Below are 15,438 nucleotides of genomic sequence, written 5' to 3'. Positions count from 1 at the left end.
TAAATGGCCCTGCGAGGACGCGGAAGAGGGAAGCAGGTGTCCGATGCTCCACGAAGGGGCTGCCTCAAGCGGGACAGGGCGGATTATCCCCCGCACAGCCTCCTCCGAGCCCTCAGGGCTGGGGAAGAAGCGTTCAAACACAGGGGACTCAGTGCGATCCCCAACCGACCCCGGCTCTGCCCGACCCAGCCCCACACTGAGGGGACGCCTCGCATTTAAAGGGCAGCCCGCGCGGAGGGATCCCTCCACCGGGACTTCTTTCCTCACACGGCCGGGCCGCCCCAGACCTCGTTTCCTACCCCCCCCTCCGCCCTCCCTCAACAAATCCCTGCGCTGCCTGCACGGCACCGCCGTGGGGGCTGCGAGCCGCGCCGAGCCTCCTCCGGGGGCTCGCTGGATGGCGGCGTGAGGGAGAGGAGGAGAAAGAGGAGGAGGAGGAAGAGGCGGCGCAGGTTGAAGAGAAGGCGAGGTTTATTTCGAGCGCCGTATCCTTCCGCCAGGCGCAAGGCGGCCGCGGTGTCCCTCCGCCGCCGGCACCACACGGGCAGGCGGCGTCTCCCCGGCCGGGGCGAGGAGGTCGCGGGCTGCGCGGCGGAAAGAAGAAGAAGGAAAACTTCGCAGCGCCGCGGCTCGCCTCGACCGCCGGAGCGGCGGAGAGAGGGCTCCCCGCGGAGAGAAGGAGAAGCGACAGCAGGGGGGAGCGGCGGCGGCCCGGCCTCGCCGCCGCCCCGCGGGGGCTCCGTGAGGGAGCCCGGGGGACTCTTTTTCGCGGGGGCCGGCGGAAGGATCCGGCGGCGGCTCTCGCCATCGCCTCCCCCCTGCATCGCTCGCCCCTCGGCGCCGCCATCTTGGATTTTAATCCGCCATTTTTTTCCTCCCCCCACTCGGAATTATTTTTTTACCATTATCGCCGCTTTTTTTTTTTTTCTCCTCCTGATTTTTTTTTCCTCCTCCCCCTCCTCCTTTCTCGCCGGCTCTCCTCTTTTTCTCCCCCACCTTCCTCCTTTTTTTTTTTTTTTTTTTTTTTTTTTTCCTCCCCCCCGTCCTTTCTCGCTCTTTTCCCTTTTGATGATTCATTTTTTCCCCCCGGCGGAGGCTGGGGCAGCACCGGCGGCGGGGGCACCCCAGCGCGGCGGGCGGCCGGGAGGTGAGTGACGGGGAAGGGGGGGGGGGGCGAGATGGCGGCCGGCGACCCCCGGGGCCCTGCGAGCAGGGGGCTGGGGGGGGGGGAGCTGTGGGCTGTGGGGTTTGGGGGGGAAGCTGTGGGGTGAGGGGGGTGTGGGGTGGAGTATGGGGTGTGGGGTGAAGGGGGGGGTGTGGGGGGTGAGGGGGGAGCTGTGGGTTTGGGGGATGGGGGGGTATAGGGAGGGTAAGGGAGGGGTGTGGGGGGGCTGTGGGGTTAAGGGGAGGGGTGTGGGGTTAGGGAGGTTTAGGGTTAAGGGGGGCTGGGGTTAGGTGTGGGGGCTGTGGGGTTAAGGGGGTGCTTACGGGGGGACTGGGGTTCAGGGCGGGGCTAAGAGGGGGCGTGTGGGATTAAGGGGTCTGTGGGGTTGGGGTAGGAGGTGTGGGGTTAGGGGGGGTGTGGGGTTAAGGAGGGGGTTAATGGGGGCGCTGGGGTTAAGGAGGGGCTAAGAGGGGAGTGATGGGGTTAAGGGGGGGTGCGGGGTTAGGGGTGCGTGGGGTTGAGGGGGTGACCGCGGGGTTAGGGGGGCTGTGGGGTTAGGGGGGGCCTGGCGTGGCGCTGCGGGGCCGCTGGGGGCCGGGGGGCGGCCGCAGGCGGGGCCGGGCCCTAGGGGGCAGCAGGGGAACGGGGAGCGGCTCCCGGCCCTGCCCGGCCCTCCCCGGCCCGCAGCCTCCTGGCCGGGCACCCTCCGGGCCGGGGGGGCCGTTTGGGGCCGGGCCCTGCCGCTCCCGAGCCCGCCGCGGAGCCGGCGGCACTCGCCGGGAAAGGCGGAGCGGGGACCCCGTGCGGCCGCGGCACGGACAATGGGAGGGGCTGCGGCACGGGGCTGCGGGCGTGCAGCACGGGACAGCGCGCAGGGGGTGGCCGGGGGTGGGAACCCCAGAGCGGTGGGAGCCTTTAATCGACGAGGCTAACGCTTGTTAGAGAAGTATCAATCGGTACGAAGCCGTGGCCCTGCTCGGGAGGCCTGCTGCTGAAGCATCCTTTGCTGCTTTCATTTAAAAGGAACTTTTCCTTTGCATAAAGGAAGGCTTAAGGCACTGAAGTGGCACCGTGTGAGGAACTCGGAAAGATCTCAGTCAGATTGAGTAAGCACATCAGGCTCACTTGGTTGAAAAATAAGATATTTTTTTTGTTTACCTTTGTGCTGTTGTGTTTCTGGAGCCCGGCAGAAACACACAAACCAGCTCCGCGTTACGCCTGGCCGAGCTAGACGATAAGACCCGCTCAAAGCCCGGCATCAGTGCTGCCCGTGCGGTGGCCGTGCGGCGGAGGTGCCTGCACCTGCTGGCAGCACCAGCGCGGCTCCTGCAGCTCCCTCTGGCCCCGCTGGCGCTGCCCCGCGGCAGGACTACAGCTCCCAGTGTGCTCCTCGCGGGGAGCAGTGGCCCCGGCGCAGCGGGCGGCAGGTAGGGTGCTCCCAGGCTGAGCAGCGAACCCAACGCTGGGTTCGGGCAGCTCGGAGAAGGATTTGGGAGCAGAACGAGCTGAGTGCTGCTCACCGCTTCCTAGAGCGCGTCTTGCTGCCTCCCCACACCGTCCTCGTGTCCTGCTCGCTGCTGGAGTTGGGGCTTTGCCGGTCCCTGCTCAGCTGTTGTGCCGCTGTTAGGCTGCTGTGAAGTGCTCGTGGCAGCCAGCTCGTGCCCACTGCGGCCTTGGCTGAACGTGTTGAGCTCATTCAGCCAGCAGAAGGGACCTGCTCCTGCCTGCTGGGTTAACGATGTGGAGCCCTTCAGGGTGCTTGGTGTTGGCTTGCTGCAGACTGAGCTTCACTCAGGTTCGCCCCAAAGGGGCACCGTGGTGGCAGAGGTGAGGGGAGAGAAGGAGCAGGAGCTGCTCAAGCCCTGCTGTCCGTTCGTTCCCTCTCTGCCTCTTCATACTGGCACACTGTTCCTTCTGTGCCCACCTTGTAACTGGATTAGTTTCCAAACTGGTAGGCAAAAATCTTGTGGCTGTGAAAGAACCAGTACAGGAGAAGGTGGGAATGTGTAGACAGAGCTGTTGCGGAGGGACTGGAGCCCGGTTTGGGGTCAGTTTTGAATCCATGTCCTGTCACGAACCTGCTGCCCAGGGCTGCAGATCTCCAAGCGTTTGAGTCGTCCTGAGTGAGTTTTACCGTGGTCCTGGAGCCTCCAGTGCCATGTCTGAGCCATGTCCCGTGCTGCCCTGAGCCAGTTGTGAGAACTAACTAGTTGAAATGCTACAGGAAAAGCAAGTGTTCTTGTGTTTTAATTTGCTGAACAGCTCCATGCCAGGGGCAAGCAAAGTCTAAAGGGGGTGTGGGATCAGGTGGCCAAAGGCAGCACCGCAGCAGCAGGGTTGCAGAAGCTGCTGCCTGGGTGCTTGTGACACCCCCGAGGAGCTGCAGCCTCAGCTCCTGGATCCCTGAGGTGCTTTGGGACCGCCTGAGCTTTCTGTAAGATACAGCTTGGGCTCCAGAGATTTGTGGGACATAAACCAAATCTCTGCTTCTTTTGGAGCCTTCTGTGGTTGCAGAGACCTCTGCTCCGTGGCCAGATCTGCTTTGGCTTATTACCCGTAACAGCAGGTCGTGGTGTCACGTGTGGCACTGCGCTCCCGTTGGAAGTGACGCTGGGCCCTTTGTGAGCCAGCAGAAGGGGAGGCACAGAGAGCTGCTGGCCTCAAAGGTAGTAACAGAAATCAGGTGTAGGAAAGCTGTAAGAATGAGTTGAAGCTACGGGAGGTTTTTATTCAGCTCAGCTTTTGCCCGGAGGCTTTCTCTCATATCCCCCCAACCTGAATGCTTTGAGTAGTGCTCATCTTCTGTTGCCCAGGTGAGGCGGTCGCAGCGAAACCATCTACAGCCTGGGGATCCCACAGAGAAACTGACTGCGTGCTCTGGCTCTGCCTCCTGAATGCAGAGGTCTGCTCCTCTTCTAGAGCTCCCAGCAAGGGAACGTCCCCCCTCTCTTGCTCTCACTGATTTGTCCGGAGAAGCAGGAGATGTGCTCAGTGGGTATTTTTGTTTGCAGCCTGCATGTACTTTAGCTGCTGTCCTCTTGAGGAAGGCTTTTTGCAGCTGTAATTAAATTACAAAATGACTGGGTCAGGGACCAGCGCTTACCCTGCCTGCCTGTGCACTGGAGGGGAGGATGACCCTGCCTGTTTGGGAACCTGGTGGGCCAGATCCCCCGTTTCTGCTCAAAACTGTCCCTGTCCTTTAAATGATAAGGATTTATATGCCAAAGCTGTGTTATGGAAGACTAAAGTAAATGATAGCTGAATTTCTTAGGGTCGCTGATCTATACGTTCATATGGTGTAGGGTTTAGTGATTGGTTGTTTTCGTGCAGCTGTGGTTTTTCTCTTTTCCCTCCCAACAAGCCGTTACTGACTGCATAGATAGCACAGACTGGAGCTCGGGAGGATCAGCCAGCCTTTGAAGTCTATTTTAACAGTCACAGAACTATTTTACTCAAATGCATGGAGACTTTACTACGTTTTCTACTGTACAAAGCCTTTCATATGCAATACAAATCAGAAGCGTTCTCATTAGTCAGCCTCAGAAACACTTGTGGCAGCAGCTGCCTTCGGGAGGGCCTGCTGAGCAGTGGCAGGGTGAGCGTGCTTCAGGTGCTTCCCGGTGGGGCTGAAACAAAACAATGCTTGGGAAATGTGTTGACAGGTTCAAGAGACTGAACATCAGGTGAAGGAAGGTGGGGCTCTGTTTTGGAAGCACTGAAGTGCTCCATGAGAGGCACAGCTGAGCTGCGTTTCGAAGCTTGGGGAAATAGTAAAGCTACAGCAGGAGGAGTGTAAAAAGCAGCAGAGTTACAAGAAGTAGGAGGAGGAGGGGTAAAGGGTTAAAACAGTGGGGATGTTTCCATCGAATTAGTGTTGCTTGGAAGCTGTGATTTTGCTGGGGGCTGTAAAAGCATGGGTAAATCCATCCGGTAGGTGAGCTGTGCCTGGGGTGAGACATTCGGTGGCAGAGCCCTTCCCCAGGACTGCAGGAGTGTGGAGGTGCAGGTGGGCTCCAGGCAGAGCTGCTTGCTTGAGCAGGGAGGTGGATTTCCTCTCTTCCTCTTCTCCCTTTATCCCTAAAGGGCCTGTCAGTCGGTGTGAGCCTGACGGGGCAAGCAAGTCACGTCTGAGGCTGTTAGAGGGTCTCCCGGTGGTGATCAGTGGGGCATCTCTCGCTCGGTTCTCTCTGGGCATAAGGAGCCGTGATGCTCGCTGTGAAGGAGCCTCTGTTGGTGCCATCTCCTGAAAGCAGCATCTGTGCGTTGGTGGAAGGGGAGCAGGGGCAGCAGACGCACGCTGGGGTGCCTGAAGCTCTTCGTTTGGCCAGCGTTAGAAAATAAGAGGCAGCAGTCAGTGGAGACAGAAGTTTCCTTGCTCACCCGGCTGCTGGGCTCAAACAAAGAACGGGTTTTCGTGAGGATTTTTTGCTGGGCTTCACTGAGTTACTCGCTGGTTTTGCTGCGGGGGAGACTTTTGGTGTCACCTCTGTAAATACGTTCTGCAGCAGAAGCAAATATTTATTTTTCCTAATGCTCAGTGTGGTGTGAGTGCTCTTCTGTAGCCGTGGTCCTTCTTACCTTGCTGTCGTACTTCCCTTTGCCACCTCGTGTTTAGACAGAAGCGTCTTGCTGCAGATAGCAGCCGCCCTCCTAAAGCCTTGCATCATCTTCAGAAGTGGGTTTCCTTCTCCATGCAGCAGCCACTTTTTTTTCCTAGCTCGAGTGCAGCTCCCATACTTGGTAGCTGCCAGTCAGCTGCTGCCTCGTGCCAGTATTGGTGTGCGGGTGGCTTCGTGCTGCCCTTGGGTTGCCTGCGGCCCCTTAGCTGCAGCGCTCTGCCATGCCAGGGCTTGCTCCTAGTCACAAAGACCGAGCTTGAGTTTGGTAGAAGTCTGTAGCAGTTTGGTTTAATGCTCTTTATTACCATGGCTACTAACACAGAGCACCAGGATTTAAGTGGCATATGCAGACCTGTTCAATCAGTGGATTGAGGAGCGGAGAGAGTGAAAGGTAAGGGTTGTTTTATCAGGTAGATCTTCCCAGAGCGGCTGTATTCCAGAAGAAGTTTGGGTGGCAAGAAGTTTTATTTTCCTTGCTAACGTATCTGTGCGTATATATTTATCTTCAGGTAAAAGCCAACCCCTTCTGTCACTGGCAGCAAGAAAATTCCTCATCCACTGAACTCCTCTTATTTTCCTCTCCACATTGAGGCAATAGCTTGGCTGCTTTGTCCTCGGTCTACTCCCATTGCACTTGGTCAATAATATTCCTGTCCTGTGACAAGTTGTGAAAGCTCCTAAAACCTGTAAACCTCCGGGTGGTGGCTCTAGTGAGACGTTGGAGGCAATGCAGCTGTTAAGTCTCCACTGTCTAATGGCTCGGGTTTCTGAATCTTTTAAGTAACTTGTAGTTACTTATGATCTGGCCATAAATACTGCTGCGGCTTTAAGGAGCCTGAACACATCGGTGCCCAGCAGAAGTCCAGTATTTTGCCAGCCTTGGCTGATGAAAAGCAGAGCTCCTACAGGAGATGCTGTTTCAAAACGTCTGGTAGTTTCTGATGAATTTCTTCCGCTGGATTTAAGTGGGGTTGTTCCCTGATAACATGTGCTGAGCGTAGACAGCTTGAGCACTAATGCTGTTGGAGTTTTGTTAATAATAAAAAAGGCACAATTTCTTTGTGCCAAAACTGCAAAGAGGAGAATGACTTTAAACCAAGTAAATGGATCAAATGCATAAATGCAATTGTAAAATTGTGCAGATCACCGTTAGGCTTCTTTTCCCTGCAAGTTATGGACAGTTATAGACACAGCCATGTACAAAAGCATTAGTAGCTTTCTTGTATGATAATTATTTATGCAAAAGGTATCCAGCCTGCAGGCAAAAACTAGTGTGTGCTGTGCTGCCTGTTCCTATGCTGTACGTTTAATGCTCCGCTTGTGACCCCACGTAACACAGCTGGCTCAATGGGCCAGCGATGTGCTGTGTTGGTTGGTGGGGTGGGTGGTTAGTTGGTTGGTTTTGTTACCTGGACCAGTAACTAAAATAGCTGCCCAGGTCCTCTAGATCATCACTGAAGATTTTTTTGAACTCTAATTCTTCAAGGAGGTTGTAACATCTTCCTCCCCCCTCCGTTCCAAAAATGCTGCCAGCTTTCTGTGTTTTTTAATATCTCACTGTCATCTTCACTGCTTTTTAGGGGATGTTTGTATAATGTCATTTGTAGCTGTAGAGTTCAAAGCAGGTTACGTTAGATTGATTAGGAAATCCAATCTTAATTGGGGGTATATGTAAAAGTGACATTTTAGAGTCAGTCACTTTGTATGTGACATTTGTGGAGTCACATACCTGTGTATTTGTGTGTGTCTCAGTATAATTACATAGGGGGTGTGTCTCTCACTGTATAGATGTTGCCTTTAATTTATCAGCTTTAGGATTCTGTCTTTGCTTCCAGATGTGGTAGTAAGTTGTAGGACAGAAGTTCACCCATGGATGTCTGTATTTGTGACAGTTTCCCGTACTGGTGCTAATCAACTACTTTTCATTCTTCCTAATGCAAATACAGCTCACTTTTTTTATTGTTGGTGTTAAAAGTTGTGTCTTGGAAACAGGTCTCCCAGGAAGTTCTAATTATGATTATCTTTTTTCTTCCAGTAGGAATCGGAACTGAAATTATTCATCCACTTCTCCGAGCCTTTTGAAAAGAGACTAAATGCAACTGGGTCAGGCTGTCTGGGGGAATGAAGTGGCTGGGAGAATCCAAGAACATGGTGGTGAATGGCAGGAGAAGTGGAAGCAAGTCGTCTAATGACCACGCACAGAATCAGACCAAATTGCAGCATACAGGAAAGGAGAATCCGAAGACTGGCAAAAATGGAGTCGAGAGAAGATCAAACAGATGTACGTACACATTTGTGCAGTTTATTGTTCTTTGTGGCTCTTCCTTCAATTTGCAAGTCAGCTTCTGTCAGATCTTAATTCGCAAAGGAGGTGTGCACTCAGCATGAAGCTCTCACCAGCAGTATGAAGTAGGTTTGTATGTGTTGGATGTAGTAACTAATTTCAGGAATATGGATCTCTTCAGATCAGTTTAAAAGTTAAGTGAGAGTAATTGTATTTTGCACATAACCAGTTCAGAATTTACATACATGATGGGCACTAGCTGAGACCTAGTGTGATTGGAAGTAGATAAGATCCCATTTGAGTTACGAGCCCAACTCTTAGTGAATGTGCATGTAGAAGTAAACCCTGTTTTCAGGGAGGTTACGTGTATCAATAATAGCTATGAAGCCGTTTTAAGGACCATGGATTTTTATTTTTTGCTGTTGACTTGGGGCGAAGAACAAAATATAAAGTTGGAGTAAACCCTTGATTCGGGTTTTAGGACAATCTAGTTTAAACTTTCACGGCTTTGTCACACCTATAGACCTGAATAGAGTTGGGTATGATTGGGTTGCTTACTCTGGAGAGTTGCTTGCATTTGGGGAGGTGGAGAGAGCAGGAAACCAAAATAAAAGACACACATAAAATATATTCTAAAATACTCTCCTTGCTGTCAGCTATATTAACCAGCAAAAGCAAGAGTGAGAAATTTAACTGTGCTTTTGCTTCTTCAGAAATTCTATTATCTTCAGGGTGGTTTCTGTTGTTGTTTCTGTTTTATTTTGTGTTTTTTTTTTTAACCTGCAACCTGCAGTTGCTTCTCATTCACCCCCCTGTAGCTGAGTTTTAGAACGTTCCATAAATGATATCTGCTTTATGCTTTCTCGTTTGCAGGTAGCGGTGCTTCAGGATTTGAGGGTCAAAGTCGCTATGTGCCTTCCTCTGGAATGTCTGCCAAGGAACTGTGTGAAAACGATGACCTAGCAACTAGCTTGGTTCTTGATCCCTATTTAGGTTTTCAGACACACAAAATGAATACTAGGTAACTTGTCTTTATTTTCCTAGAAGAGAAATGGTCCTCTGATTACATCAATTAAGATGATAACTGTGGAATTTCCTGCATGTTTACAAAAGTCTGAAAAATGATAATGTGCAAGTGGCTTCAGCCTTTGAAGTGGTGCTGCCTTTGAGACTGGAACTCAGAGCTCTGTAGCGGTGTGGGTTTGTACCGCTGGTGTAGGTCGTCCTATCAGCCTTAACAACAGCTTCTGCTGTGGAACAGAATGTTAATAGACACTGCTTTCTGGCTTAAACAGTTAACTAATCCTAAGTTTTAAACCTTTTGTCATTTGAAATAACACTTCAAAGATCAGAGTTATTGTTTGGGGAGTGTATTTTCTATTTATTTCATGGGTTAGTTTTTGTTTGTTTGTTTTTAACTTGTCCAAGATCTCAAGGTTTACTTCTGAGCACTCCAGTGTTGGTGCCACTTGATCTCAAGTTGTTGCAGATCCACGCTGAAGAAATGCTGCTCAGATATGTCTGTATATGGAAGACAAATTAACGTGCACACTGGGAGCCTGTTTATCAGAATTGCAAATGCTTTTGCACTGTTACGCGCCTGTACGGATACTCCTGCCTAAATTCAATGTGGACCTGTAGTTTAGTTGTTGCATGCTTCTTCCTGTTCTGCAGACGTACCACCAATTAGAAGTGTGCTCTGTAGATACCCATTAAGCTTTTGTTTGCACAAAAGATCTGTATTGGCAGCTTAATGAAGAAGCTGTATACAAATAAGTTTCTAAGGACAGGAACTATGTGCTTCTAACTGTACAAATAAATGGGGGGACCTTGGTCTGAGCTGGGGTTTCCAGGCAGCACATCATGAAAAGCAGGCTTCTCAACCCTCACAACTGTTGCTGTGGATGTTTTTAAAGAAGAACCTGTGCATAACCAGAGTATCAGTTGCGTAGATTCTGTGTGTATGTAACAAGGTGATTGTTTGACAAATGAATGCTAGATTAATTGGTGTTCTCACATAACATAAATGGTCGCCGGTATAAACCGGCCTCGCCAATTCTACATGAAATTGCAGCAGTGTGGGTCTAGTAACTGTAAAGACTTGCTACAGAGAGATTTTTCTTTTTCCATGGAGTGTGCAACATTCATCTTTAAGAGGAATCCTGGCAGTCTCCCTGGTCTTTCCGTGCTGTTGGTCACAATAGATTGTCCACGTTTGGTAGATGTTCAGTTGTCATTGTATGTTTGTGTTTCCAGCAGTTAATTGAGCTAAATATATATGCTCAAAACCCCATTTTTGTTTGTCTTTGTTGCATGAATGATAGTCTAAAACTTTATAGAAGTAGCTCATACTTTTGCTTTTCCCTAAAAAAGGGAATTCTATATTGTTCAATAGTTGGAGAGGCTGCTTTTTTAAACATTATTGTTTCTGCAGATGTTTTCAACGCATAAAATACTTTTTGAATTATTAATTTGAAAGAAAAGACTACACAAAGGCTATCACCATGTACTTCTTCTTTCTCAGACCTGGAGAATAGTTACAGGCAGTCGTCAAAGCCAGTAATTAATAATCTTGGAGTGCTGTGGGAAATACTTAGGTGGGGCTTACAACTTCCATCAGAAACCCATCTTCTCAACTCTTTCTTAATGTCCAGTTGAGAGGGTTTCTGTTATTGTTATTGCAGTGAATTAAAATAAAGATATCAGCATAGTTCTCGTTTGCCTTTTGGTGCAGCGATGACTTCTGCTTATTATAGCTACATATCTTGGATTATCTTTGTTCTGTCTAAGAAGCTGCAGTCTTTCTACAACTGTGGAGATTGCTTGTTGCCATATAACTCTGAGGGGAGGTTGGGGAAAGAGAATATGAAAAGTCTAGACCAACTGCAAAATATCAGTACCTGAATACTGAGTTTGTAAAGTTCTCTGGTTTTGCCAGGAGTATGTTGGTCAGAGAAGAAACGGAAATAGGAAAATATCTAGATTATTATTGGAAACTCTTTCTTCTCTTCTGGTTTACCATCTTCTTTATACTGACGCAGTAGTAGAGTGGTGATGAGAACCTGACTGCATTTTTGTTTTTTTTTTTCCCTCGAGGCAATAAAATGAAGGTCCCCAATTCCGTCTTGGGAATTGGGCTGTTAGTTTTGTAAGCTGTTAAGTCAGTAATGTCTGGAAGAGCTGAAAGCTAGTTCTCAAAAGATTTAGGTTGGATCCCCACCTGAATTTGTCCAGTGTTTCGCTGAAATCTTTTCTTGCCACCAAGGATTTGATAGACTGCATAAAAGGTATCTGGAAATGTCTTTAGAGGCTTTACCCAAAAGTTACTTTTTTTTTTTCATCATCTTGGATTTCCAAGAGAAAAGCAGATCTGTTTCTAGAGCTTCTGGCCCTCTTTACAGGCCGTCTGCTCATCTTCCTCATATTGGTAGCTCATATCTCAGCAAAAGAGCAGGTTAGTAGTTTGTTGTTGTTTGTTTTTTTTTAAAAAAAAAAAAAAAGTGATAGTAAGAATTATCTTGTCAAATGTAGATATTCCAAGAGGTTTTGTCATTTCTTGTACAACTCATGTGAAAGCAGACAAAGGCTATCCTGTGTGTATCATTAATACGGTTTGTATGCGTGTTCTGTTTGAAAAAAACAAAACCCATTTGTTGTTTTGCAAACTATTATTTTCTGGTTTGAAGGTTGTCAAACACTAGGGATTAAAACTGACAATTGGAAAAAGTGACTTGTTGCTTATCTCACCAGTGCTATACTCAGTTGCTTTTCCCCAGGCTGAGGCTGGGTCCCGAAGTTGTGTGTGTCGATTGCTAATCCACCTTGTAACAGATTGCCTAGTGTCAGTATTTCAATCTTAAGCAAGTCTCTTGATCATACTGCTGCTCTTACCTGTCCCTCTTGTTTCCTGATACCCTCAAACTTCAGCATCGTGCTGGGGATCACTGAAAGCAATTCCGTCTTAAGTTTCCTGGCAATTGAGGAAGTCAAACCCATCACAGCCTGTTTCAGGAGAAGTTAGGGGTGTTTCTGAGCTCTGTGCTGCTGCTTTGAGTGAAGTTACAAACTGGTGGTTTTGTCTGATGAAGGAGCAAGCTTTAAGAACAATTGTTTTCCAGAGCAAAGGTGAGAAGGCGTGTTTGGGGATGGTGTAGTTGAAGCTGCTTTCTCTCCAGAGCGCAGTGTAAGCAGTTGCTCATTCCTGAGCTCGACAGGTTGTGCCACTCTGCCCCTTGGAGTCCCTGTGGCAATAAAGGCAAAAAGGGCAGAGCAGATCCATATCGCTTACATCCACGGGTCTGTGCTGAATCTCTTCTCTTCAGCTTACTGCAAGCTAATAATTAAAGGAGTCAAGAGTCATCTTGACTGAATAGAGTTCAGAGGTAGAAGAAGTTATTTGGCACCTGCTGAGGGAGGTGGCACGGCCATTTGTAGTTTGTTTTTGGCATTGTGGCACTGTGGAGATGTTGTGTTAGAGGCACACAGCTCTTTTATGCAGTGATACGCTTTTTCATTCTGAAGTTTGTACGTTCTTCAGACACCAGTGTCTGTGTGCTTACTGCCAAAAATGACTTTGACTTCGGTGTAAATTCCATCTTCCCCTATTTTTATTTTGTACTTTACTGAATTCAGTAAAGTTGTCTAACTTGCTCCTGGTTCTCTTCCTCCTCTCTCCTCCTTTCCAAAGACAGTGACACGTTGGAACTAGCTGCTCTGCTGCTGCTGAATGTTTTGGACCTAAAAAACAAAACAAAGCTACTCTTGCACGTTTTTTCTAGTTGCACCTTTAGCTGCACTGCATTAAGAAATGTTCTGTTTCCAGAGGATGGAGAGGCTTACACACAGTAGTCAAGCTGACTGTTAAGTTGAATTTGCTGTGTGGAGTGGCAGGGTAAGAATGAAGGGACGTGGGCTTTCCCTGCTGTGTTCTGTCCCCAGCATTTATTGAAAAATGCATTTATTTGCCAGCTATATTAAGAAGAATGGATTTTTGTGGCTGCTGGAATTTTTGTTACTTCTGTCTAGGCTGTACTTGGGCTTTGACCACAGTGGTATGTGCAAGAAATTTTAAGTAAAGCAGATTATCATTAAAAAATGAGATCTTGAACTTCGGCCTTGAAAGAATATGGCATCTTTTTTTCTGATAACAGCACTGGCAGTTAAACGTGGAACAACTGGGGGGGAATGTTAACTAAAAAACTGTTTCCACTTTGATTATAAACAGATTCTTTTCAGCTCTTGTTACACTGTCTTGAAATGTTCAACAGCCTTGCAGTGCTAGCTTTGTGCTGAATCTCTGGAATGAGCTAAACAGTAATTTGCTGTCTTTCTACAGCCACTGAAGTAAAATACCTATCAAGGGCTTGTTGATGAGAGAGGCCAGTGGGATGCTGTGTTTTGATAAATTCACTCTTCCTGGCATTCCCAGTCAGAATTTAAGAGTTAGGCCTAGCAGCAAAACTCCTTGCCATGCGGTGGTGCTGTCAGATGCACGCATTACATGGGGTTCTATTGCAGAACCCTCTCAGGGCCTGTTATCCTTTCTGTTCAAACTCACTGCTCTCAGTGACTGAGGAAGGTGCTGTGCTTCTGAACTTACCAGAACCTCTCCTTTAACTTCCTTTATAGGCAAGCATCTCACTGACCTTTGGCTTTATACCTTGGAGTTTCAAGATTCTTTAAGTATTCCAGAGGTAAGAGAAACTTGAGAGAGAAAGAGCTTTGCTTCACCAAGCCATTTTCCTACGTCTTGCTTGTTGAGACAGCCTCAGTTTGGCCCTTAACTGGGATAAGATCATCCTCTAGCTGGTTTGAAAATTGCAGTAGCCTAAGGTTATTTTTTTGATCTTGGTGACTAGGGAAAAATAAATATTTCCTATGGAAATTTAAAGTTTTCTATTCTGCAGCTTGTAAGGATACTGGGATAGCTGAGTTTGTCATTCCTAGCTTACTTCTAACAGCCAGACTGTTTTGCAGCAGACTCCATCCATGGTCTGTGAGACTTGGTCCCTGAAGCTGTTTGTAGGATAGCTCAAAGAGTCAGTGCCTGTGGTCAGGTTCAAAGAGCATCTTGTCCAGTTTCCATGATGGAATCTTATACAGGTGCTATTCATGGGAGCAAACCAGAAGTTTGGATCAGCATAATTCAGGCTTCAGTTGGCTCTCTGTTCAGAGACGGGGGTGTCTTGTTTTGTTGGGAGTTTTGGGATTGTTGTTTGGGGTTTTTTTGTGCTCTCTGTCTCTCTTTCTCTTTGAAGTACTCTCCCATTTTACTGACACACAAAAGCCTTTTTAGGTATGTGGTTTTTTTTTGTTTTTTTTTTTTAATACATTTAGCTGCAGTGTCTCTTCAGGATCTCTTTGTGGTGTTGGTAAACAGTCATGTAGATGCTTCCAGTAGATAAATAGATTGTTAATGTCGTGTGTGAATGAGGAAGCTCTGTAACACCAAAATTGTAGCACTTAAAATAGTTTCTCATAACTAGTTGGCTTCCTTGTAGGTAGTGCTGGGAAAGACTAATGAATAAACTGCTATTTCATAATGCTCCTTGGAGAAGTCAGGTGTCTCTATTAAATACAGCAGGCCCTCGGGTTCTTAAGGAAGATAAAGGTTTTAGGCTTTCTTGGCACGTCGGCTTCCATAGTGTCTCAAATCGGCAGGTACCTGTTCCAGTCTACATGGCGATAGCCACTTGAAAGTACTGGGGCTTTCGTGTGGAATCGGCCTCGCAGTGTTCTCCACTAGCTCAGTCTTCGTGCTTTCAGTGCAGTTACTTGTGCTGGTGAGCAGTGAAAAGCTCGCTACCTCAAGGTACAAAGCGGCATCCTGTCGCACTGAGTTTTGGGAACCCTTGAAGTGAGATGCTCTACATCATGTTGCTGGTTTCCAGTCTCTTTCCACATACCTTTGGACACTTCTGTTGCTTGTTTGGACACCTTCTTGTCTTTTTCTTTGTCTCTTTGCCATGTAAGTAATCTCAGTAAAACATTTTGGTAGAGATGCTGCAGGAGATCCTTGCTAAGATTTTTGAACCCTTGGCTAAGGAGTCATGTACTCCAAAAGACCCAGTTCCCATTTCAGATTTCAAATGCCTGACGTACACCCTAACATTACCTGACCTTTTAATGGTTTGATTTGTTTGCTATCCCTTCACCGTTTTCTAGCCTTCTTTTTGGTCTTTTCAAGGCTTGGGGACATACTGTTCCTGCTTGCCAGGTATGATAATGCATGAGTTACAGCTAGACTAGTAAAGGAATTCTCCTAGTGGTGTGGAATGACCAAAAAAAAAAAACCAAAACTGCAGAAACACGTGTTGAATGTGATTGGTAGAGGTATGCAGGATTGGTGCCTGGTTCTGAGCTACTTATGG

General features: G+C 48.2%; 1 protein-coding gene across 5 annotated transcripts in view; it reads left to right on the top strand.

Moving 5' to 3' along the window:
• Nucleotides 1-336: 336 nt before the first annotated feature.
• KMT5B (lysine methyltransferase 5B) overlaps nucleotides 337-15,438 on the top strand; it is a 29,047-nt gene continuing 13,945 nt past the window's right edge. Inside the window, exons 1-3 of one of the 5 annotated variants that reach the window (XM_084522245.1) lie at nucleotides 337-1,147; nucleotides 7,823-8,065; nucleotides 8,942-9,089. In XM_084522245.1, the coding sequence (XP_084378371.1) occupies nucleotides 7,906-8,065; nucleotides 8,942-9,089 (308 nt within the window). In that variant the 5' untranslated portion in view covers nucleotides 337-1,147; nucleotides 7,823-7,905. Of the gene's footprint in view, nucleotides 1,148-2,161; nucleotides 2,272-5,077; nucleotides 5,096-7,819; nucleotides 8,066-8,941; nucleotides 9,090-15,438 lie in introns of those variants that run through there. The other 4 variants (XM_084522246.1, XM_084522247.1, XM_084522248.1 and 1 more) reach the window with 4 other exon arrangements.

This window comes from Aythya ferina (assembly GCF_964211825.1).
Source record: "Aythya ferina genome assembly, chromosome: 5".
NCBI lineage: Eukaryota > Metazoa > Chordata > Aves > Anseriformes > Anatidae > Aythya > Aythya ferina.
Note: the sequence above shows the minus strand (reverse complement) of the source record. Positions and strands in the feature narration are given on the sequence as shown.